This window comes from Nesoenas mayeri (assembly GCF_963082525.1).
Source record: "Nesoenas mayeri genome assembly, chromosome: 5".
NCBI lineage: Eukaryota > Metazoa > Chordata > Aves > Columbiformes > Columbidae > Nesoenas > Nesoenas mayeri.
Window position 1 is genome coordinate 53,480,581 of NC_137548.1, and position 23,451 is coordinate 53,504,031.

Consider the following 23,451-nt stretch of genomic DNA (forward strand, 5'->3'; position numbering starts at 1 on the left):
CTCTGTTGACTTTTCCGTGGTTTGTGTTTGGGTTTTTTAGATAAGTTCTAATTGTTCCTTTTTACCATTGTGCAACTATTGTTAATAATTGCTGTTCACTGTATCTGTATCTAAGGATGTTATCTTCTGTTGCAGATCCAGCATTTGGGGCTCAGATGGCCAGTTGAAGGGTTGTTGATTTGGTTTTGGGCACCTTTGGAGAAACATAGGTGCATCAATCAAAGTGCTATTTACTCACCTCCTCAGAAGGTTTTGTAATTCATGTTTATTATTTTTAGTGGCTCTTATTCAAATGGCACTGCATCACTGGTGGTTTCAGTTCCACTTGTAGGCTGGGCTGTATTCTACCACCCCTAATCATCTCAAATACTTTCTTCACTTCATCTGATTTTGCTGGGAAATTTCAAGGAGTAAGATGATACTTGAATGAAACTGGACATTAGACTGGGGATTAGATGGATCCTAACAAGCAGTTGCTGTGCTTTCCATGGTAGGATTTCTAAGCTTTATTAAACAAAGAGGGGGTCTTTTCCCTTTACACACATTTTAAAGCATTATATTATACCCTGTTACTAATACAAATTATAAACTATCTTGATGGTAATACCCATCTTTTAGTGAAATTTCAAACTGTGACGATATCCAAAGTCCCCATGAAAGGATGTGAGCTCTTTTATAGCCTTTTGTACTGCAACTTCAAAGGGATTGTTCCCCATCCAAGTGCCCAAGCCTTTGCAGGATAAAGATATAAATGTCTTGTTTATAATATTTATCCACTACCTGTTTTTTTTTTTTTTTTCTGTTTGCAGCATTTTTGTTCCTGCATATGTTGGGCTGGTAGGAAATCTCATAAATACCATGATAGCAATGTTTTGGATCCCTTTGCCAGCTAAACCAAAGTCAGACCATCGTGCGACAGAGCATGGTAAGTATTTAGTGGGTTTGATAAATAGCACATGAATAGGGACAGTAGATTGGCATGCTGTAAGGACTGCTAAAGAACTTGGGGTTGCATTTAAGAGCAAAAAGGTGCCAACCTTCAAATGCTGGCACTTTAATACCTAAGCTGTGCTTGTGGAAGAGTATTATTCCCTACCTGTCAACCACTCTGCTGTGCAGAATCACAGGCTCCCAGCTCAGTGCCTGCTTTGCATCTCAGAAAAGGTGAATGTGGGCCCTTTGCTGGGGATAGCTGGCCCAGAATGGAAAGTGATCCTGCAGTCTCACAGGGTTCTTCTTCATGCAAAGCCAACACTAGCTCCCAACCTTCTGCCATCAGCAGAAAGCTGGTGCTTCAGAGACTTGCCTTTTTGCAAAGGTGGTGGTGAACCTGAGCAGGCAGTCCCAGAGTTCCTCGCATCCTGCCTCTAACCTGTATAAATTGAGTATTAATCTATATGTTGTCTTCTGTAGGCACATCGCAGTCTGGCAGTGTGTTTAGCATCAGACAAATCCTACATTTGATGAAGTTTCCAGGAGTCATGGAAGTTTTCATAATCAAGGTCTTTGCTGGACTTCCCACTGGTAAATCTCACCCATTAACCATGATTGCTGATGTATATAAAATAAGATGACATACACTGTGGATCAGGCTTGTCTCAAGTTACTGAAAGTACGTTGCATTTGATCACAGAGCAGTGAGGATTCAGCTCCTAAGTTAGCGCTGGGTGCTTTCAAATGCTCTCAGCTACATAGGGTCAAAACCCTGGGATTTAATGTAAAATAGGCCTCTTGTCACAGGCTGCTTCTGTGACTTTTGGCAAATCACTTAATCTTCTACTCCATCCCCCTGGCTGTAAATGTTTTCCCCTCTTGTCTGTCATTTCTGTTTAGGCTTTAACCTCTTCAGAGCAGGGGGAAATAATTTGTACTCTGCCAGAAACACTGAGGTCCTTCCTGATCTGCTTAATGATTTTAAGGGGTATGTGTACCTTAACCTTTTTCCCAACAACTGAAGACTATTGCTCGATGAGAGGCCTTGGCTGCTCTGTCAGCTGCACACAGGGGAGCAGCAGCATGTTTCTTGTCTTGTAGGTTGGTGCTTGTTCTTTATATATTCTGCTAATTATTTTTTTTTGTATTGTGGTAGGAACCTGCTGCTATCTGAAACCCATCCCAAACCTGCCTGTTTCCCTGCTCCCTTTGAGTCAGTTTATGTCCTGGCATAGTCCATGTCTCCCAGTTTGTCTGGTTGTACGTGTCCTCGGTCACAATTTAATAATCTTTAGTTTTGCCTGCCCTCTGGTTTCTTTACCCCCAGCTTGTCTAGAGACAGGCCAGCATGTCAGCCTTGTTAGTGGTGGTATAAGGAAAAGGTGATGTTCTCTGATGTCTGCATGGAGAGCCTATATGGCTGTTTTCACGGTCAAATGTGAAAGTGCAGTTTCTCTTGATTACAGTTTCAAGGACTGAATTTTGTACACATTAAAATATGTGCACATCATGCATCTGAACAAACTAAGGTAATTCTCTTCTGAACAAGGATCCTAAGAGAGGATTTAAGGTACCTTAGCTTTTACACTTTGCATCTTTTTCTAATCCATCTGTGTCTGGAGAAGCCCTTGAAGTTTAAATAACGTGAAGCATAGTCTACAAATTAAATTCTAATTTGTAAACTGTAAATTCAACTTACAAATGAAGGTAGATTTGGCTGTGGAGAGTGGCTGAATCGGAAGGCAATGGCATTTCTGGGCTTGGCCAGGTTCATCTGTTATTCCTTGCTAAGGCTCTGGGGGAACAAGTCCGTCTGGAGCTGTAGAATAGCACGCAGGGAAGTAAAGGACCTCTGTTTGTTTTCTTTTTCTTTTTTTCTTTTTGTGTGTAGTTGGCATTGGCTGAGATCAGTAGTGCCAGTTGGTCCTACCTCTCCATTGGAGACAGGATATGGTCTTGATGAACTGGTGGATTGCTCTAATAATGCACTTTTTAGGTTCTTCCAGAAAAAAAAAACCCAAAACCTTTAAAATTGGATTTTTGAAAGTGCTTATAAAATCACAGTGTTTCACAGAATGAGATAGTCAAGTGATGTTTTGAGAGGGTTCTCTTTGCTGATTCTGGCTTATTTCTCAGCTTAAAGTAGCATTCATTTCTCTGTTTAAAAATGCCATCCCGAGACCGCATGCATGCAATCTGCACTCTGTGATTTCCTGTGCACTCTCATTTTTCCAAAGGCTCGGTGAGATGCACTTTGTTTTAGTCATCCCTGCAGAAATGCAAATTCCTCCCTGTTGCAGCAGACATTCTTCTTTTACCATTGCACAGCAAAAAATGCACCCAACCAAAATAAACATCACCTGCCCAAAATTGCAAGGGAAACTGCAAAGAGGATGGAGACGGCAAAACTGAGAGTTCAGGGAGGCCATGGGCTAACAGTCTGTCACTGAAATGGCTGGAAGTACTTCAGTGAGAGTAGGAAAGAGTTTGTCTGAGGAACTCCTGCTACAAGTATAGCGATTGTGAGGAGTGATCACAATCCTGGTCACTTCTCTCTGCAGGTCTCTCTTCAGGTTACTGACCATACAATAGCAGCTGAAAGGGGATTTGGCCATCATGTACTTCTCTGCAGCTCACAGCTGGAGGCTGAGCTCCTCGTGAGCTCATTTACCTTTCATCTCCTGGCTGCAACTGTATAATTAATTAGATCACCCAAATTACAGACCATTCTCTATTTACTTTGTGAACAGGTTTGTGATATACACAGAAGGAAATCTTATGTTCCTTGAGGAACTCATTGTTTTCTAAAATTAGCTTGTTTGAGTCTGAAAGAGTGTCCCCAGGAGGGCTGCAGGGCGGGGAACCTCCTCCCTCTGTTGCATAAAAGCAGAGACATGGGCTCCGTGCCTCTTGCAGGAGGGTAGCTGCCAAGGGATGGATGGGCAGCAGACTGCTCCAGCATGGCCAAATTACATCCTCAAGTGGCCTGGGAAATTGAGTCTCATCGCATTGCGGTAGATGAGAGGAAAAAAAGCATGAGGATAAAAATGTCAAACATACTTCTTGCAGAACAGAAATCACCGGGGCCTTGAAAATACTGATAAGTAGCTGCTTGTATGAATCTTTGGCTGCCTAATCCCTTTGGAAAACCTGATTTTAATCGCTTTAGCACCTACATCCCATTTTTAAAGGGACTTTCACACAGAGCAGGATTTTGCAGTGGGCCCTGGGGCTCTGCATCCCATTGCATCTGCAATCCAGCGTAGGAGGGCTGAGACAGGCTCCCAGAGGCTGTACTTGCATTTTCACAGCGGCTCATGGTAAAGATTGCTAAGTCGGCCCTCCCAAAGCCACAGGCTGATTTTATAAATGTCATGTCTTTTTTTTTTTTAAATACAGTTTGTACTCCTGTGTCTCCTTCATGCTTTTCTTTCTCTTTATCAAATCTCACAAACCATTTACCTGCCTTCTGCTGTATAAACCTAGTAGCTCACCTCTCTGGTACCACGTTTTCTAAGGAGTTCAGCCCTTATTGAGACCACCTCTCAAAAAGATGAGTTTTTGAGGATTTTTTTTGCTACTTTCCTTTTTTTTTCCTGTTGAAAACATGAGCCTCATAGTGTGGACTGAAGCTTATTCCAGCAGCTTCTGTGTGGGGTTTTGGTGTTCCCAGAAGAGACCTTCCCGGGGTACATTATACTCACATGGCTGCCCACAGCCGACCTGCAGCCTAGCCAGATTGGACCTGCTGAGATTTTTGTAAGAAATGCTTATGCATGTTCAGAGACACCCTTAGTTGTTGGAAGCAGAGGGAGTAGCAGGGTCTCCCTTGTCCAAGTAGCTTTAAGTGACCATGCAGGCAGGGAGAGATGATGCTCTTCTAAAGAAGAGGAGGCTTCCATCTCAATGGAAGCTGTGCAATATGTAACACCAATTAAAGAGCACAGCCTGTCCCCCTGCTCCAAAAGAAATCAGCTCGTTTGGAGGAGAAAGATCCAAATATGGCTTAACATGGTGAGGGACTTCAAAGGGGAGAGGAGCTGTAGAAGTTGGCGTGAGGTACCAGGAAGAAGCGTCAGGTATGTAGGAAGGTCAGACCCCTCCTAGGTGGTACCTGCAGCCAGGTAGCAGGATGAAGGGCAAGTGCCCACTTGGATCTAATCTTCCTTCAAGTGAAACAAAGTGTGGTTTTTCTTTCATTTCTTCACGTGTGCATTTTATAAATGTGTGCAACTCTGTTGCTGGTTTGGATGTTGTGAGTAAATACTGTTATTTGCATGTTACCTTAAGCTGGCTTGAGCTAAGAGCGATTTCAAAGTAACTGGATAAGGATGGGGTGCTCCCCGCAGAAGGGTGTGGCGAAGCCATTAATCTTCATAAGCCCCAGCTCCCCAGCACCTTCTCCAAATATCCAGAAAGTAGCAGAGCAGGGTACCCTTCTTGCCTCTCACCCCCTACACCATGTGGCCAACTGGGGTGAAGCTATCCCCATTAAGGGGGAAGAGGTGTCTCTGGTGGGGTTCAGGAAGGTTTTGTGGCTGGTCCTGGGGTGGGAGGGTGGTGGTCCCTCAAGGCAAAGGGTTGGGGTGCTTGGAGATAGGTCCTCATTGCTGCAGGTGCTCCACTGCTAACAGCGCTGTCGGGCTGCTGAGTGCGGTGGAGTTGTGCTCATTTGTTAGGGTGCGAGTCCTCCACAGCATTTCAGTCAGCAATTGGGGATGACTCTCCTCATGCTTCCGGGAAATGCCACCAAATCCTTCCCATGCCATGGGGTTAGTGACTCTGCCGGGCCACAAGCTGTCTTCTCAGTTGTCACGCATTGCCTCCCGGGCTCTGTTTTCTTCAGGAAAGAGAGGACCACAGCTCCCTGTTTACCCAGTCTTTGTACCTCAGAGAATCCTACGAGGAAGGACAGGACCCCTAAAGGTCATCCGCTCACTTCTCCTCTCCCCAACAGGATCCGTGATCTCCAACAGGCACATTGTGGGGACGTTTGTGTGCAGAGTCCCCATTTCCTACTGTCTTGGTACATCTTAGGTGCACAGGACATGAGGGGAGGCAGCAGCCTCCTACCCCATACCAGCTATTTGAGAGCAATGTTTTGCCATAGTATTTTTAATTTGATAGCTCTTTGTGTACGATTGGAGCATGTGTATGCATGTCTGTATTTGTGTATGTTTGGCTTGGGGGAAACACACACTATTGTACTTTTATGTGAGATTAAGTGAGTGGGCATTTTCCGTTATGCTTTCCAGAAATTTCCTTAATTGAAAAGCAGACCCAGCCTGTGCTTTTTCTGTCCGTACTTTTCCAGCTGCATGTGTCACCACTATCTGTCCAGGAGAGCCAGAGATTTCATGTGCCGCCAACACCACTACTGAGGTGTGCAGTGAAACTGCTGTGTTTAGTCTGATGTCACCGGATTGTTTCCCAGGCAGCGTTCCCCATGGTGAAAATCTGAAGTCAGGCGAAAGGGGCAAGGAATCCAATCAGATTATTTTTCTGGTTACAGTCTTGTCTGAACAAATGTTTTCTTGCTGCCTTAATGGTTAGTCTGGCTTCGGTGATACAAATATTTACCAGTTTATAATAAACAGCTGAATCTACAGCCTACATAGTCACATTATTTTAAAGATGAAAGCAAGAGGGATAAAAAGTCACATTTAAAGATTAAATTATTACACTGACTTTGAATAGGATTCTGCTTGTGTTTATATCCAGTCCTGGTAACCCCAGGGAGAGCTACTGACTCATACTGGGGGTGATTGGAGCAGGGTTTGGGTGTCTATATGCAGTGCAAGTATATTGATATATGCTTTTCATTAACCTTCCCTCTAGGTTTGTTCCTGATTATGTTTTCCATCATCTCTGTGGATTTCTTTGGCTTGGAAGCATTGGAGTCTGGATATCTAATGTCATATTTTGGTGTCCTTCAAATGGTAAGTGAAGTGGAAGTCCCCCTCTTGCCACATCTTTATCTAATTTGCTACTTTTTTGACACCCACTCTCCCAAATCCAGGCATAATATTGACAGGCAAATCCTGGTTCTGCCATGAGACACTTGGCTTCAAAAAATAGAAGTGACTTCAGGTTTATTCTGTTCCTTGGAATAGGAAGAAACCATAACTGGGAATGCCCTGAAAGCTGCCTCCCCATTGTCCCTCCTTGCAGATCTTTAAACTGCTAAAAGGAGCTAAAATTTCTTTGGACTGATATGTCACCCTGTTTTTTGTAACGAGACTTAAACTGTAGCTGAAGTACCTTGACTAAAGTTTTCACTGCTGCAGGTTAGCTGATTTACGTTTACTTAGTAGCACCCTGTAAATTTATGTAAGTAGACCATCTTACTGTAATTTTCACAGATGCCTTCAGTGTCAAGGAAGGACTCATTTCTGCTGTGTGGAAATAAGCACAGCAAGCTTGTACTTTCAAAAAAAATGAAATGTGGGCAATGGTATGTGTGAAATGGGTAAAAGGGAAAAATCAGCTGAATTAGACAGTAACAGGGCCAAAAAAAAAAAAAAAGATGCTGTATTATAGCAGAATTTTTCTTTTGGAGGAAGAGGTTAATAATTTTGCAGAAAGAGCAACAGATGGTTATAAGCAAGCCTCAAGGTAGGAATGTAAGTTAAGCAATATCCTGAAGGAGGGTGGTCTTGTTATTAAACCTGCCTTCATTTCCTGGACATTGCCACAGAGTTCCTGTGGGATCTGGAGAAGCTTCTCATCTGGGAAATGGCAGCTTTACTTCCTTCCCTTGTGATTTGGATGTGGCACAGTGTTACCAGTTGCTTGGGCTCAGCCCTGGCCTCACCAAATCCAGGCACCTAGGTAGAGCAGCTGTTGAGCATGGCTGTACATCAGCAAGTGGAGTCTGCAGGCTAAACCAGCTGGAGTTGAGAGGCTGGTGCCTGTGCCATGTCCATTCTGGGAGGGTGGCTTCAGACCAGCTGTTGCTTGGTCCCCTGGGCTCGATGTCTCTCACCAGCTGGATGCACCTTCCCATCCAGTCTTGTCAGAAAGAAAACCAGTTTGCTGCTCCACAGCATGGAAACAGTGTGATGAGTGGGGTGATCAGCTGCTTTCCAAAATATGCTTCTGATCCAAATCCATTTTTAACAGAGGCTTTCCCTATATTAGTCTTTGTGTGACCCCTTTTAGACCTGGATCTGCAGGAAACACTCAGGTTTTAGAGGGGCCGAGTCTCCTTCTGATATCTTCTTCCCCCTTTGAATGCAGAGGGACTCCTCAAAAACTGTGCTCTTAACTTAGACATATCAGTTTAAATCCCTGTTATGTATGTACACACTGAAATCAAATTTGGGGTTGCAGCATGGCTGTGGTGTGCTTGTTTTGAGCTGGGTAACACGGGCAGCAACAGCTGGAGCAGGAGTGGCTTCATACTGCTAGATGGACACTGCTGTTATGTGTGGGATGTGTCTGCCTTCACTACTGTAGTTTTTGAGGTTAGTTTGGTTGAAACTACTGTAGATAAGGTTACCTTGCACTGCTGTGCTGGTGGTCCCCACAGATAGGAACAGCCCTGGAAGATACAGGAATTATAGCGTTCACTCTGCTTCCTAATGAATAATAAGATGCCAGTGCTAATTAGGGACCTGATCCTTCCCATAGTCACAGGGTTTCATCCCTTGGAGGCCAATCATACCTATTACGCCCTAACCCAGCGGTGGCCTACAGGCTCAGGTCTACTTTGCTGGGGTGTCTTTGCCTCAGGACATTGAGCACAGAAACTAGCTTTTGTCAGCCAGGCAGTTTTCTTTCATCCATCCATGCAGTCCTTCTCTGTGTTGCTACACATATTCTACAGCACATGACTCTAGACATGGGAAATATAGGAGTGAAGTGGTCTTACGGTACAAATCTTTTCTTCATGATGGTGCATTGGGGTTTGCTGTCAGAATACCTAAAGAGGAAAGGGAAAAAGGTTTCATCTTTTTTTTAAAGCCCAGGACACCTGATTCCTGGTAGCAGCAAAGCACCAAGAGCTTGCAAAACACTGCTTTCTGCTTTGTCACTTGTTCTTTCCACTTTATGACTGGCATTCCAAGCTCTGCTCTGGTTCATGCAGGACCAGATCCTCAACTGGTCCAAATGATACTCTCACCATCTGACTTTTAAATTATTTTCAAACATTAGAATTTATGTCTTTACAGGTGTCTGGCTAGAACCACCAAGATACCTCTTGCAGATAGTGACTGGGTTAATATTTTACAACTGCTTTCTATTGGGGTTCCTCCAATGGAAGATGTATACAGGGAATGTAACGTGTGCCAGCTCTGCCCTGCTGAGCCCCAGAGCTGCTTGTGTGCCTTCATCTTGCCTAAGCTGCCATTTCAGATGCATTTGTTTCTGCTATACAGTGAATTGATACTGCTGGAGATAAAAATGCAGATTAAGGTGCAAGCAAATTCCACCAGTCTGGAGGGCAGAATGGTGATTAATATCTGCTGACTGGCTTCCCCACTTCACTAAGTAAATTATGGCTTTATTCATAAGAAATATAATGTCCTTTTCAATGAATTTCAGCAACCAGATCCTCAGCTTTGTTTTCTCATTCCTTAGTTTGCCTTTCCGTAAAACATTGTGAGGGTTTTCACATTGTCCTGGAGTTGCTCTGAGCCCACCTGTTAGAGAAAACATGTCCTCCCCATTTGCGTCTCTCCCTGGACCTGAAAGTGGATCATGTTTAAGGACTTTTAAGATGGGAGCGGACACCACAGAAATGAAGGGGAAAATAAGAATTGAACCATGCCCTGTTTACTTTAAACCTCCCTGCAGACGTTGAACACAGTGCCTGGGCGGTTGCACAGCATGTCTGGCTGGTATGCCCAGTGCCGTGTCTCAGGGTCTTGCCTGCTCCCAGCACACATTGCTTGTATTAGGTGTGCACAGGGAGCAGCACAGTGAACAAGGTTTAGCTGAGCCCTTTCCTCAGCTCTTCCTCAAAAGTCGTAAGCTGACAAAAGCATTGCTTGGTCTGCCAGTTCCTGGCAATTTGTAGTAACAGTATTCCTTTGTGTCACGTAGTTTCTATTTTTTAATGAAATCTTCTCAAAACAAACATCTTCCTCTTGCACAGAAGGTGATGTTGCAGCCACCTTTTCCAGCCTGATCACCAATCCCAGGATGACTCAAGTAGTGATGATCTCTTTCCACTTTCATCTCCCACCATGGGGATATTATGTTCCAGTTGCTTAATCTAATTTTTCAGCTTCTTAGCCTCATTTAACCTACTGTGGTGAAAAGTGGTCAGTGCACTGTAAATATACCTTTTTATCACCATTCCTCCCATCCAAGCCAGCTGCAGAGCACCAAGAGAGGATATTTTGAATGGCTTTGGGTCAGTCCACCTAATTTTAAGTAGGCAACTCAAGTACTTCATCATCTGTGTCTCAAACAGGTGTTTGCATGGGGACATCAGCACAGAAACATTGACCCCACGAGGGTTGTTTGCCACCTCTGCAGATGGAGGATGTTAGTTAGCCACCCCGCTAATTCAGACAGCCCTCTTCAGGGATTCCATCCAGAGCTCCCCAGCCTCACCTCATCATGCTTCTTACCATCTCATCAGCTTATGACCCTGCATGACCCCAACATTTGCAGAGGTGCCCCATGCCAAGCCTGAGAGAATCCTTGCAGGTTTGGAAGGTAGATTTGGGGCTGGTTTTTGAAGCCCAGGAGCTTCATGGGCTTTGGCTGGCCACTCCGCAGAGCACCTCCCTTGGTTGCTCCCTTACTGAGCATCAGCTCTGTCCACATGGGAATGGTTCATGGCACTTGCCAGCAGTGAAGTGCATCAGCTGGTGCTGGTGGTGGGTTTTGTCTTTGCAACGCTGTGCAGGTAGCACCAACGGCCACCACTCATGGCATGGGGCATCCTTGGCACCCTCTTCTCTTTACTGAGTTGGCTGCCCACAGCATGGTCAGCTTTCACCCCAGCGCTTATGGTCCATGTCCTTGCTGCCACTTGTACCTCTACGTGGAGGGATGTAGGTTGCCTTAACTGCTGCTCCCAGCCTTTCTCATTGAGACCTGAGTGGCCCGAAGTAATAGGTCTGCTGATGCATTTTTGTAAAAATTGCCATGAGAGTACCTATGTGTGGTAAACGTGGGCTTCCCAGCTCTCTGTATAAAGCACTGGCCCAGGAGCTGGTGCCGATTTTCTGTTTGTGGTTAGGCAAAGAGCATCGTCTAATAGCAGAGGATATTGGAAAGTCAGGGTGGGAAGGTGGGATGGGGCCTCACTTCTGGGTTGGAACAGAGCCAAATGAGGTCAGAGAAGGGTGTGTGAGAAGGCTGTGTCATAGCTGTCTGATGAGGAAACAAAGTCGTTGCTTAGAAAATGGAATATGACCAAGCCTTGAGTGGGCTGATGGGGAAGTGAAAATATCAAGTGAGGGATAATTCAAGCAATCCAGGGCTCTACAGTGATACTTGAAGAACCCTGATAGCATGGGGCTGTCTGAGGAGCTGAGACTGTCACAGCCTAAGTCTAGGAGGAGAAGAGGAGAAGTCGGATGAGAGATAAAGAAATGAGGAGGAGAAGGCTGGACGGGTGCCTCTGCACTGAGATTCCCTTGCTCATGATGCGTTTGAAGCATATTTATCTGATTGCCAGTGTGTCTCCAGGCGAGAGGTGTGAGAGCCTGTCAGGGACGCAATCCCTCTGTCCTCCGGGGCTGGGCTTCCAGAGTCCTCTCATCTCAGAAGCCATGTGAATTAAATGCCTGGGAGTGTGAGATGCCATTCAATCTCCCTCCAGAGAATAGTTGATTTCATGATAATTTGAAATAATATAACTTTGCATAATGGGCAGAAGTGGTCCTAGAGTCTGGCTTTTTTTTTGGAGTTGCAAGCTAAATAGCATGAAGTTGTTCCAGGCATAGTATCTGGCTTGGAAAATGCCACTAGAGGATTAAGCGAGTGATATCCCTGGAGTCCCTGGTTGATATCTAAAGTCACATCTGATGCTTAGATTTCAAACCACAGGAGGGAGTGGGGAAAGCTTCACTTTAAGAACTTTTTCTAAAAAAAAAAGAAAAGAAAACAAAACAAAACAAAAACAAAACAAACCAACCAAACAAAAAACCAAAACAAACAACCCCCCAAATAAACAAACAAACAAAAAACCCAAAAACAAAAACAAAAAACAAAACAAAACAAAACAAAAAAAACCCAAAGCAAAACGCACCAAACAAAAACTCTGGGTGGGACAAAGGGGTAGATATTTATTATCCTGAGGATGAAGAAATCATAAGACATCTGTTCTATTTACTGTGTTTAAATTTGTATTGTTGTACAAACTCCACCTCTAGCTGTGCAGCTTCTGGAGGGACAAGTTGGTACGGAGTGATCCTGAAAAGATGAGAGAAATTCCTGGAGGAGAGATTTACATTGCCTATCATCTTATCACCAGTCTGTCCCTCTCACTTTTTTTTTTCCCTGCACAGCAAAAGAGATGATTAAAGAGACAGGGATTTAATTACAGCCAGGTATGCCTAGGGGGAAAACCCACTCGGTGAAAGGACCTCGCAACAACAAACAGAAAGTACTCCAGTTTCCTAGCTTTGAAGGATTTAAATCTGTGGAGGGGGGCAGGTTGGAGGGGGAAAGAAAGCGATTAGACTGAAGTTTGCAAAACACACATTCCTCTTCCCCCTCGGCAAAGTGCTGCCTTCAGCACTTTGGTCCTCACCGTCAGCTCTCCTTCTAGTCCCACCGCTCTGCTCCTCCTCTGCAAGATCTGAACTAGTCCTCAAGCACTTTCTGGCATTGCCATGTCAGTAAAACAACTCCTTTTTGCCCTGCCCAAGCTTTGGCAGCACCTTCAGCTGGTGCAGAAAAGCCCTGTGATTTTTGTTGCCCGCTGTGGTCTGCCCCAGCTGGTGCCCACCCGCGTGTCACCCCAGCCGGCATCGCGCTCGCCCTGGGAACCACCAGCCGGGCACAATTTCAAAGGCGAGAGATACGGGTCTGATGCGTGGGAGGCTCTCTCTGATGTGAATAATGCTATTTGTGCTAGGGATGGGGCCCTGCATCTTCTCTGCTAGGCTGTACCAGCTTACCTGGCCTGATGCGCCTGCCTCTCCAACCTTCTCCTGTCTTTTAATTTCCAGGCTATTGGGTAAAAGGGAATTTATTTTGCTGCTGGGCTCTGCTGGAAAAATCTGTAGAAGCAGTCCAGTGTCCACTGAGCACAGAGGACCAGCCGAGCATTTGCATAACTTCTCTAGCCCCCACTGATTCAGTTAGCTACTTGCAGATGCCAGTCCTGCTCAGCAGCAACTCCGTGCAACAAGGCTAGTCCTGCACTGTTTGAGTCTTCCCAAAACCAGCACTTTAAACCTTCAAACAGCAACAGTCTTTTCCATCCTGAAATTTGTTAGTGAGGGTAACAATAAAATAGGCAATTGGCTCTTCTGAGCAAATGGGAGCTGCTGTCTTCCCAGAAATCAAATACAGTAATAAAGTTAGGGAATATGTTTCTACGTGATCAGCTGAGCTAATGTAACAAATCCTCAGCTTGACAAATCTGGTATAAAGACAAGGAGAGATTTGGCTGTTCTTATGCATTTATTGGGAGACTTATTTGCCTTTAAAGAAGGAGGGGGGAATGAAAAAGAAGATGAGTTGGTTTATCCTGACATGTGTACACAGCCACAGGCAGTGCTTGTTATTTCACTTGCAAACAATTTCCTCTCTCTTTTGTTTATTGATGACAGAAGGAATTCCAGCCAGGTACACTGGCTCTTCCCCGACTTCAAAGGAGGTCAGGTTACAAAGACAAGCACCACCAAGACAAAATTAAATGCAGGAGGGGAAGGCCCAGTGCAGTCAATCTCAAGGAAAAGTTGCATGCAAGAGAAAAGTCCAGAATGTACCAGCAGGAATAAAAATAGTGATAAATCCCACTGCTGCCTCTTCAGTGCCACCAGGGCTGGTCCATGGGAGCGGTGATGGCCAAGTCATCCAGGATGCTTCCGCTGCCCCCTGGCAATAGCAGCATATGTCCAAAACCTTACATAGCAGAGTGCACACGAAGCACCTTTTGCTTTCTCCTTCCCAAATGTGCCTTTGCAGGCAGCTGCCGCTCGTGTAAACCCAGGGACTGTGCACCTAGGGTGCAGGCTGAAGGTAATGGGTTTTCAGGTCTAAACTCAGACTGTTTGATAGCGTCCAAAATCAAGATGGTGGGTCTTGCCTTCCTGGGACTCATGGCTGGATCGGCAATGACCGTGCTGGGAAGGGAGTCTGGCAGCCCAGATCACCAGTGGGGAGGATGCAGACCATATAGCCTAAGGATGGCTGCTCAGCCCCAAAGGGAAAGCGGGTGACTTGGGCTAATGCTTGCTCCTGGAAAAAATCCCATTCCCAAGTTGGTTTGCTCAGCTGAAGTGATGGGGAAGCGCATGTTGAATGCCGGCTTGCATTCCCATGCAGCTGGGCACAAGGAGTGTCCCTCTGCCCCACTCACTCTGGGGACAGCCCTGGTGGCCTCTGGTTTGCCTGTCTGCAGGTCCTGCCTGCTCAAAGCCTGGTTTTGCTGCAGCAGCCCTTGGTCCCTGTACTTGGGTGCTCACATGTAGTGACAGAGGTGTTTTGGGTAAGGTGCTCTCATGGCCATCAGATTGGGCTGCTCTGGGACGCTGCTGATGATCTACCTCAATGACTCAAGGAAGGGCAGGGACCAAGCTGTGCCTGCACAGTGCCTCCCGATTAGATACACCATTCAAGTCCAGGCAAATTGAGAAACGTTTCCTCTGGTGGCTCAGCAGAGCCGAACTGGGGTTTGGATGATGCCACCACTGAGTCAAACCATGCCCTGTGACGGAGCTCAGCCCCGGTCCCGCGTGACTCAGCACAGCCCCAGTTGGGGTGAGCCAATGGGAGGGACTGGGAAGTTGCAAAAAGTTAATGACGATTCTTCGTTTTAGGAGTGCTCAGCTTAATAAAGCATTACTCAGTGGCTCCTCCACCCACCCCCCAAGTAGGAGCCACCAGGGCTGGTATCAGCCTCCTCCCGTGTCCACAGCAGGGCTTTCACCCGGGATGAAACAGGTCACCCCATGTATCATCTCAGCATTGCACTGTGGCAGGTCCGCTAGTGTCCCCAAGGCTGCTCAGCCTGTGCCACTGTCACATGGCAGCTGGGAACATATGAGCCGAGCTCTCAAGCCCTGCCTGGGGGTTGAGACGGGCAGAAAAAGGAGGCAGGAATAGCATTTACTGGGAACCAAAATGTCTGCTTGGTGAGATGTGCCCTCGTGTCAAAAATCACTTGTCCTCTGAAGCAAAGCGAAGGGTCAAATTTCCATTAAGTTGTAGCTTATGGGAAATATATACCATTTGTAGCTATTGTTCTTTACATCAGCTTTGTTTTCACTCTATTACTATTTACTTTTTGATTTTTTAATTTCATTTTAATAATTAAATTGCTTTTTCTGGCCTGCTTGTCCTAGATTAACATTTCCTTTCTTTTTAATAATTTTCTTATGCATTTTGCACTTGTTTCCTTTCAGTTGAGTTTGGTTTTCACCCTTAGGACTAACACAACAAGGTTAAGCTTGGTGTAGCATCATTCTAGCTCCAAGCAGAGCACAAAGTTTTTCCCCAGGCTGGGCTGCCATTGAAACGTTTTGAAGTAAAGTTTTCTTTCAAGTCAGAGAGGTTTTTGCTTCGATCAAACAAACCCTTTCAAGGCAGGGAAAACTCTGTAGATTCCTATCTGTCCCTTCCCTGAAACTCAGTGGGTTGGGGTTAGTTTTCAAACTTATGTCTTCCAGCCTCCGTCCCTTAGTGTCCACTTGGGCTAGTGTCACTTGAAGTATGGGAGATGATGAGCAGAGAAACAAGAGGGAATCTTTGCTCTGCGAAGTGCTGGAAAAGCCAAATGCTTCCTGGGATTTAAATTGTTTTGCTCCTCCTTCTCTCCCCCTCTTCCCATTTTTTATTTAAAAATCTGTAAAACCAGTTCCCTATCCCTTAGATCTGTGCATACTCTTGGGGCTGGATATTAGCATCTCCGTCATACTTGTTTCCTGTCTAAAAAAGATGAGCCACCCAATTTGTATGTTTATAGTTTAAAATAATGGAAAGAAAAGGTACAGGAAAGGAGGCATTTTCCTCCTCTGCATACAAATGTACAAGGACTTGCCAAGAATGGAGAAATTAGTTATTAATTGTATTTCACAAAAAACTCACCAGTTACTCAGAAAAATTCATTTGTATCTGCAAGCATCTTTAGAAGTTTCCACCACTGCTGGTGAGTAGGCAGTGATGGTAAACTCAGGTGTGCACCGTGGGTAAAGATTTTCAGCTGACAGGATGGCTCTATCCTGGGAATGCAAAATGCTTACAATAATGGATTGTGTTCTCCAGCCACTTACCATGACAGTGAGGTCTCTTTTTCTCATTTAAAAAAAAAGAAAAAAAAAAAAGAGTCAATGGAATAACCTATTTGCTGCCTTTCATTTCCATGAAGCACCATGACAGTTCTCTTTTGAACTTGTTTAAATTGTTATACATCAGGCTTAATGTCGCTCGTCTGCTTCTTTTCCAGGTTGTCCAGGGTCTTCTTGTTGGAAAACTCACTAACTACTGCACAGAGAGGACTCTGCTCAGGCTCAGTGTCTTCATCTTTGCTGGCGTGGGCCTGGGCATGGTAAGGCTTGACATCAAATCATCCACAGTGTCTTTTAATAACACAGCAGCATGAGGTCTATGAGACCTGACGCAAATTCTGCCCCTTGAAGTGCCACCACCAGCTTTGCTGGGTGGTCCTCAGTGGGGACTGCTGTCCTTGGCCTCTGTGCAAACGGAGCCATGCTCAGTGTAAACACAGCACCAAATAATGATAAGGAGCCATATGAGTAATAGTTACGGGGATTTAAAAGAAATTAATCTCACGCTGAAACTCGGTAAGTCCCTCGTGAGTCACTGGATTTACACAGAAATCCTGTCCTCAGTCTTGTCAGCGACTGTATTTCCTGAACTACCCAGAAAGTAAATGAAGGTTGTGGGGGCGAAATCATTGTGGTTGTACACTGCTGCCAGACAGTGGAATTTGCGTGCTCTTCTTCTAGGGCTTTATCCTTGCCTGATTTCCCCAGAGGATAGTATTTGTGGAAGGAGACAGCAAGGCGATCATTTTGTTCCTCCACTTTGGGATGAGTGATGTTACCTGTTGCCGACTATGTCTGCATGGGTGACAGTCAATGCCAATCTCAAACAGTAATTGGAAGACTGAGTTGACACAGGCAACTCTACCAGTAATTGTGTTTGCTCAGATAAGCTGCACTCAGGGAACCAATAGCTCTGCCCAGGCAATGGGGACGGAGGAAGGGTGCGCACTGGTCCCCATCAGCAAGATGGGCCTGAAGGACTGTTGAGCTGTGTCAGCCTTTCTACATTCCCTGTGGGATCTGGCCTTGAGCCTTGCTGCTGGGCTGCTGGTGCTCCGGTTGGCATGGGTAGGATGGGTGCTGTTCCCACAGCCATGCTGCAGCCACGAGGAGGTCAGGGCCAAATCCTGGAGGGTATTGAGGCTCGTGGTTCCCAGCTACAGGGATGAGATGAGGCACCTACGCTCCTTTGCTAACCTGATGCTAAATTGTGTGTCCGAGTTGAGGCTGGGAAAGAAGGATGGATGCTGATGAAGGGTTGGTTCTGCAGATGGAGCACAGTCACCTTTTCTGGGATTTCAGAGCTTGTAGACATGCTGCCAGAGAAGGAGCCCTCCCAGCTGGTATCACGTGTTTTTGACTGGTATCAGTAATGTGCTACCTTAGCATGGGACATCTGCACAGGGGTTGGTGCTGCTGAGCATGGCCCATGAATATCTTTGAAGGTATCACCATTGGTTTTTGGTCATGGGAGGGAGCAATGAGGTGGGACCAAGGTGGACCTCACTCATCGGGAGCACTCCCAAGCAGGCGCAGGTCAGGGTGTTGCTAGGACTAGCCTGGTCCCATAGGAATCAGGCAGAGGGACAACATGGATTAAATGTCTTTTGTGCACTGAGAGGCAAGGCTGGATGTAGGAGAGGAAGAGCCTTGATGGCAGCAGAGGGTTACACAGAGCAGCACAGCTTTAGTGGCTAATGCCTCAGTGTGGGCAGGCTCACATCGGCTGTGCAGGGAGAGAAGCCAGCAAGGGAAATTGTTTTAAAATTGGCATGTACGCCAAGCCCAGAGGGCTGTGGACATCCTGACAGCATGGGCCTGGGGACAAGGGTCAGCAATGACCCTTTCGATGATAATTATTCATAGGCAAATGCAGCTGCGATCCTCTTCGCTGGGGATGCCTTACTAAAAAGCACTCTGTTCGAGCAGCTGCCGAGAAAACATTCGTTTCTGGGATAGCTATCTGTCTTGGCGGCGATGAGTGCCATCACAGCAGCAGACCCCAAATGCAGAGATTAATGTGTGAAGCTTTTAATATTGCACAGCCGCTGGTGGAGAAGCCTCCTGCCCTCTGTGCCCTTGCTGCATCTGGCCTCCAAACAAAGCAGATCCTCTCCCCAAAGCGTGGGAGTGAGTAGAAAAGATAGCTGTTAATAAAAGACATTCTGAAACCCATCTTCATCTCTCTGGGAGGTGGGCTGAAGTGGTTTTAGAAGGTAGGCACCAATGGCAGCAGACAGACAGACTGACAGATGACGGTGCAACTAGAAGAGGTGGTGGGATGTTCCCAGCAATTGGCAGCTGGAGAAGGGAAGGGGTGGGCTCAGACCTCGACAGTAACACCTGGAGAAGGAAAGGAGGAGAAAGCTCCTGTCTGATCTGCAGATACAAGCTGGGAGCACGTGGGCGGGGGCGTAGGAGGGCTTGGCGGTTGCAAGGGGGAAGTTTTTGTCTGAAGGCTCGGCTGTGCCTCATCCTGCCTTGCTGCCTGCATTTCCCAGGCATTTGCTTTTTGAGTCTGTCTGCTGAAACTCCTGGTTCTGCCTCTCTCACCTGAAAAATGCCTTCAGATCTGCTCAGGCCAAAAAGATTGCTACCTACCCAGCTGAGGGGTAATGGAGACCAGGCTCTGCTTGGCTTGGTCCTTTTGAAGTCCCAGGGGAGTGAGGAGCCATCTCCCCTGGTTTTACAGAAGGCACAGATGTGGTTCACTTCCTTCAGCCCATGAGGGGATTCATGCAAGGCAGGGGAGGTTAAAGTTGTTTTTTTCCTATGAGCTCTGCGATGCTGTCCTGCAATAACATTTGCCCTAGCAAGGAATTATTCTCCCTCTGTCTGGATGTTTATGTAGCAACTACCTGTTCCTCTGTCTTTGTTCTCCAGTTCCTTAGTCAGAAGTTTCTAGATCTTAACCAAAATGTAGACAAAGAGCCTCTCTGAGGAGAGAAACCTAGCTGTGTGTGAGTCTAGAGGGAAACTAGGAATAAACCTCAATATTTCCAAGTCATTACTGAGCAGTGTTTCTGGGCTTCTCCATCTTCTGTAGCCGAGAGGCAGGGACCAGATATTAGGAGACAGAACTCCAGAGAATGAAACTTCTGGCTAAACCAGTGACAGGGATGTTTTGTGGCCACAATAACACACCTTGAGACATGAGTGAGGGCAGAAGATTTGCAAGAAGGGGAGAATTTCCTTTTCATGCCCCAGAGAAATCCATTCATTTGACCAGCAGGGCTTGTGAATGAGCTGAGAGCCACTCTAGCCCCATGGCTTAGGGAGCCTCACCACTTTTGTTTCAGTATTAAACAGCTGGAGGGATGTCTCCACTAAGAATATGTGCAATACAAAAATCATTACTCTCCGTAATTATGCTCGCTAGTGTGCACTTATGGCCAAAAGACCTATTCCGGATTACTGAATTCGGTGAATTTATTAGCAAGGAAGCAGCAGAACAGGATAAGAAATCCTAAAGGTACGACATTACATAATGCACCATGATAATTTATTTTGACAAGCTTGGTTTAGTTTTAATTATTTATTATAATGAACTGAAATGCCTTCTCTAGGCTGTTTTGTATAAGTAATAGAGGCTTCCTGAAGTACACCACATGCATCTGCCATTCAACATTTCCTCAGGAGCTGGACAAGAGACAGAAGATGGGGGGAAGGGTGCAGGGACGTCACTAATTCCCAGACACTAAAAATACCCACAGCAGTGCCAGAGAAACGTGCTGCCAGATAGTGGGGTATCGTTTGCTACTTGCTCTGCATGCTTGGAATAATTCACTGCAGACAAATGGTGGGCTATGAAAGACCCTGCAATGGCCAAAACCACACCATCATGTATCAGCTGTGGCTCCCACAATTTACCTAAGTCATGAGTTTAACTTGTGATGTTTTTCTAGGTTGTTTCTTGCCAGAAAGTCACCACTTGTGCTCTGTAATGGTCTGTGCTCCATTGTGTCCTGTTCCTTAGGCTCTGATGAGGACTGTGTGGCACTACTGCATCGTTGCGGTGCCGCTGGTATTTGCCTTCAGCATGCTGGCCACCATCACCGACAGCATCCTCACCAGGTCTGTCCCTGCCTCTGACACTGGTAAGACATATCAAAAAAGATCAGACTTTTTTTTTCTCATTTTTGAGTCCATCAGGTGCTTCCCAGTTCACACCACCACTATCATGTGCTGGGGCACATTCATGGCAAAAGCCCAGATCTGCAGATCTGGCTTGGCAGTTGCCTGCAATGGGTGTCAGCAGAGCAGATGAACAGAGACCGGTGATGCTAATATGGGATGAGCTTGAACAACATCAAGCAATCATCCTGCAACCCAGTGCTCCCAGTCCTGTGCTGGCATCCATAGTGGTGGGTGCAGTAAGGGGAGGCTCTCCCAAACTCTACTTTCCATGGAAAGCCAAGCCATGTTAAAAAAAAAAAAATTTAAAAATCTGCTTTTCCACTGTGATGGTGACTGAAAGGGCTGTTTGTTCATACCTTTTAACTTAGAGCTTCTCAGGAGGGTATTCTGGATCGGCCTTTGGAAATATGCTTTGCCTGATGCAGTAATTGTGCCCCTCTCTACGTTTTAGGCGTGTTTCAGTGAAAGAGTTACTGTATTTTTCTGTGCAAGGCAGCTGAAATGCAGTGGTGGACACACAAATCTTTATACCTGGGTTTTTAGTTCTGTCAATGAGGAAATATGCCTATGTTATTGTCATGGGAGCCTTCCTGAGTTTGTTGCAAGATGAAACTGGGTTAACTCAGCTTGGTGTCTTTTGCTCAAACTTTGTCGGGGTTTTCTCTCAGAACTGCATTCACTGAGTACCCAAAAGTGTCTCTGCTTTAGCTGAACCTTTCTGGGATGCCAGCCTACACCCTTCATCTTCCCTAGCAGCCGTCTGAGCCAATACTCTGCACAGACCATACCGAGAATGGGGGTTACAGTTTGCACAGCCCATTAGTGAAGTTTATAAAGCACTTTTGAAATGCTTCTGGATTAAGAGTTTTTCTAAATGTCACTTCAGTAGTTTATTTGTAGAGCTGACCACCGCATCTCCTACAAATGCTGGGAGCTTGCAATTTCTGAGTGTGATACTTGTACCTGGGAGGACCACTTTGTTCCTGGGGAGATGAGGACTGGGAATGTCTCAACCCCTCTGCTTGGCCAGGAAGAAAATGTGCTGTTTCATGAGTTGGAGCAATGTTCATGCATGAAGGGAGAGCTAGGGGGAAGGGCACCAAGCAACTTTAGGATGTACAGCCAAACTGGAATTCATCCAGGCTCTTCTCAAAGGGGCTTTGTGAGGAAAACCAGAGCATTGCTTGGCGTTTAAAAGCCCAGAGGCAAACTTTGGTCAGAGAGGAAAATGGGTTTAGTTGCCTCACCCTGCTCCCTGCTCGCTTATGTTGTTAGGTCAGCCTGCGTCTCAGCAGGACGGGCGGTCTTTGCATGGCAGGACAGGACAGCAGGGCAGGATGGAGGCAGCCCATAGAGTGGTGCAGAGGGTCAGGAGGGGGCTGCAGGACACTGGGGGAGCCATGGGCTATCTGGGGCTTTCCCTGCACGTCCATCCTGGGCTGATGCCATGCCAAGCACTACTACAAATTGCAGAGTTATGGCTATCTTGAAACTGGCCATACTGAGGAGGGATGCTGCTGGCATGGAGGATCGCAGCGCTGGGGCAAGCCCTTATCTCTGACACTCCTCCCTGGCCCTTGCCTTTCAAACCACGCTTTCTCCTTGCAATGTTTCCGAGAGAAGGGGCATCTGAGGGTTTTGTGCTTGTTTTGGATGCACCCAAGCACGGCCTGGGCGAAGGCAGGAATGGCTGACACAGCAGAGCCAGTGAGCTGCCTCTCCACGGCAGCTGCAGCAGTGATGGCGTGGGTGTCTCGCAGAGAAATGCCGCTATTAAAATGCCTACCATCCATCTCTGGCCGTGGGTGGCACCCCGCAATGGCTGCTCCACCCGTACAGCAGCTAAAAGTTCGCTCCTTCCTGTGTGAGCCTGAGACCAGCTCTGCAAAGCCAGGATTTTGGTGGCACATTAGAAATCTCCTCTTTTCCAAGAGCATTACAATCTGGCTTTATGAAAAAGCCTCACTGTTGCTGCATCAAAAATCCGAGTGCTAGCTTGCAAAAACTTGTAGTTAATGCAAGGAAATCACACACTGAGAATTTGCCTTTGGAAACATCACTTTTGGGCCTTGCTGCTGTGTATTCCTGATGTTTTTGCCAGCCTGGGGCTGGTAGAGCCCATGGAAGTTTTTCTTTGGGCCAGGGAGAAGCTTTCTAAGGAGCTGGAGTTTGGGCTAAGCTCAGGTGTCCGTCTCATCATGGGGCTGGAACAGATGGGGCATTGCAGGAGAATAACCTGTCCACCCTTGTAGGACACTGAGTCACCCATACTTGCCTTTTAAATAGGTGTCTCGGAAAGGGAGCAGAGGGATGTAGGATGGCACCATCCCTTGCACCAATCATCCTGCTTTCAGGACCGATCCAAGGTCACTTCCTGCTGAGCCTGATGAGCTACCAAGCACTTGCTCTTTGCTTATGGCTAGGGCTTTGCACTGAAGAGAAGATAGCGGAAATGATTTCATTTGTTTCCCTTTGATTTTTTTTTTCCCTCTCCTCATCTTCAAAGGCAGGAAGGGAAAATTCTGCCCCACGTACACAAGCTGTTCATCTGGGCATGCGAGCTGGTGGGAGGGCAGCCCCAAGCTGAGGGGGACTCGCATCTGCACAAACACTCCTTGTCAACCCCAGTCACTCCCCAAGAATGGAGGTCTTGTTTCTGCACAGAGCCCCCCGCCCTCAGGGAAGGAAGGAAGCCCAGCAAAGCCTCCCTGTATAACAGGCCTGCATTTTGTTATTGTATTTGCACATCAGATGCAAAACCTTAGGAATAGAGCTTGCAGCCAGGCAGGGCTCAGTGCATTGAACCCCTCAGCTTTTCTTGGGCTTTGCTGGTTTGAAAGCGGCTGCTGGGAGTGATGACCTAATCATTAAATTAGGCCCCATGATTGCCCCGCGGGCACGCGGCTGATCTGGGCCAGCACCATCATCCGAGTGCAGCAACAGGATGTGAGCTGGAAAG

At 46.4% G+C, this 23,451-nt stretch overlaps 1 protein-coding gene across 1 annotated transcript in view; it reads left to right on the forward strand.

Annotated features, from left to right (window-relative positions):
- Positions 1–23,451, forward strand: part of SLC67A1 (solute carrier family 67 member 1) — a gene marked incomplete at both ends in the record, with an annotated part of 61,298 nt that overhangs the window by 35,539 nt on the left and 2,308 nt on the right. The window contains 5 exons of the mRNA XM_080345523.1: positions 810–925; positions 1,414–1,524; positions 6,772–6,872; positions 16,514–16,615; positions 20,332–20,452. Coding sequence (XP_080201649.1) covers positions 810–925; positions 1,414–1,524; positions 6,772–6,872; positions 16,514–16,615; positions 20,332–20,452 — 551 coding nt within the window. The remainder of the gene's footprint in view (positions 1–809; positions 926–1,413; positions 1,525–6,771; positions 6,873–16,513; positions 16,616–20,331; positions 20,453–23,451) is intronic.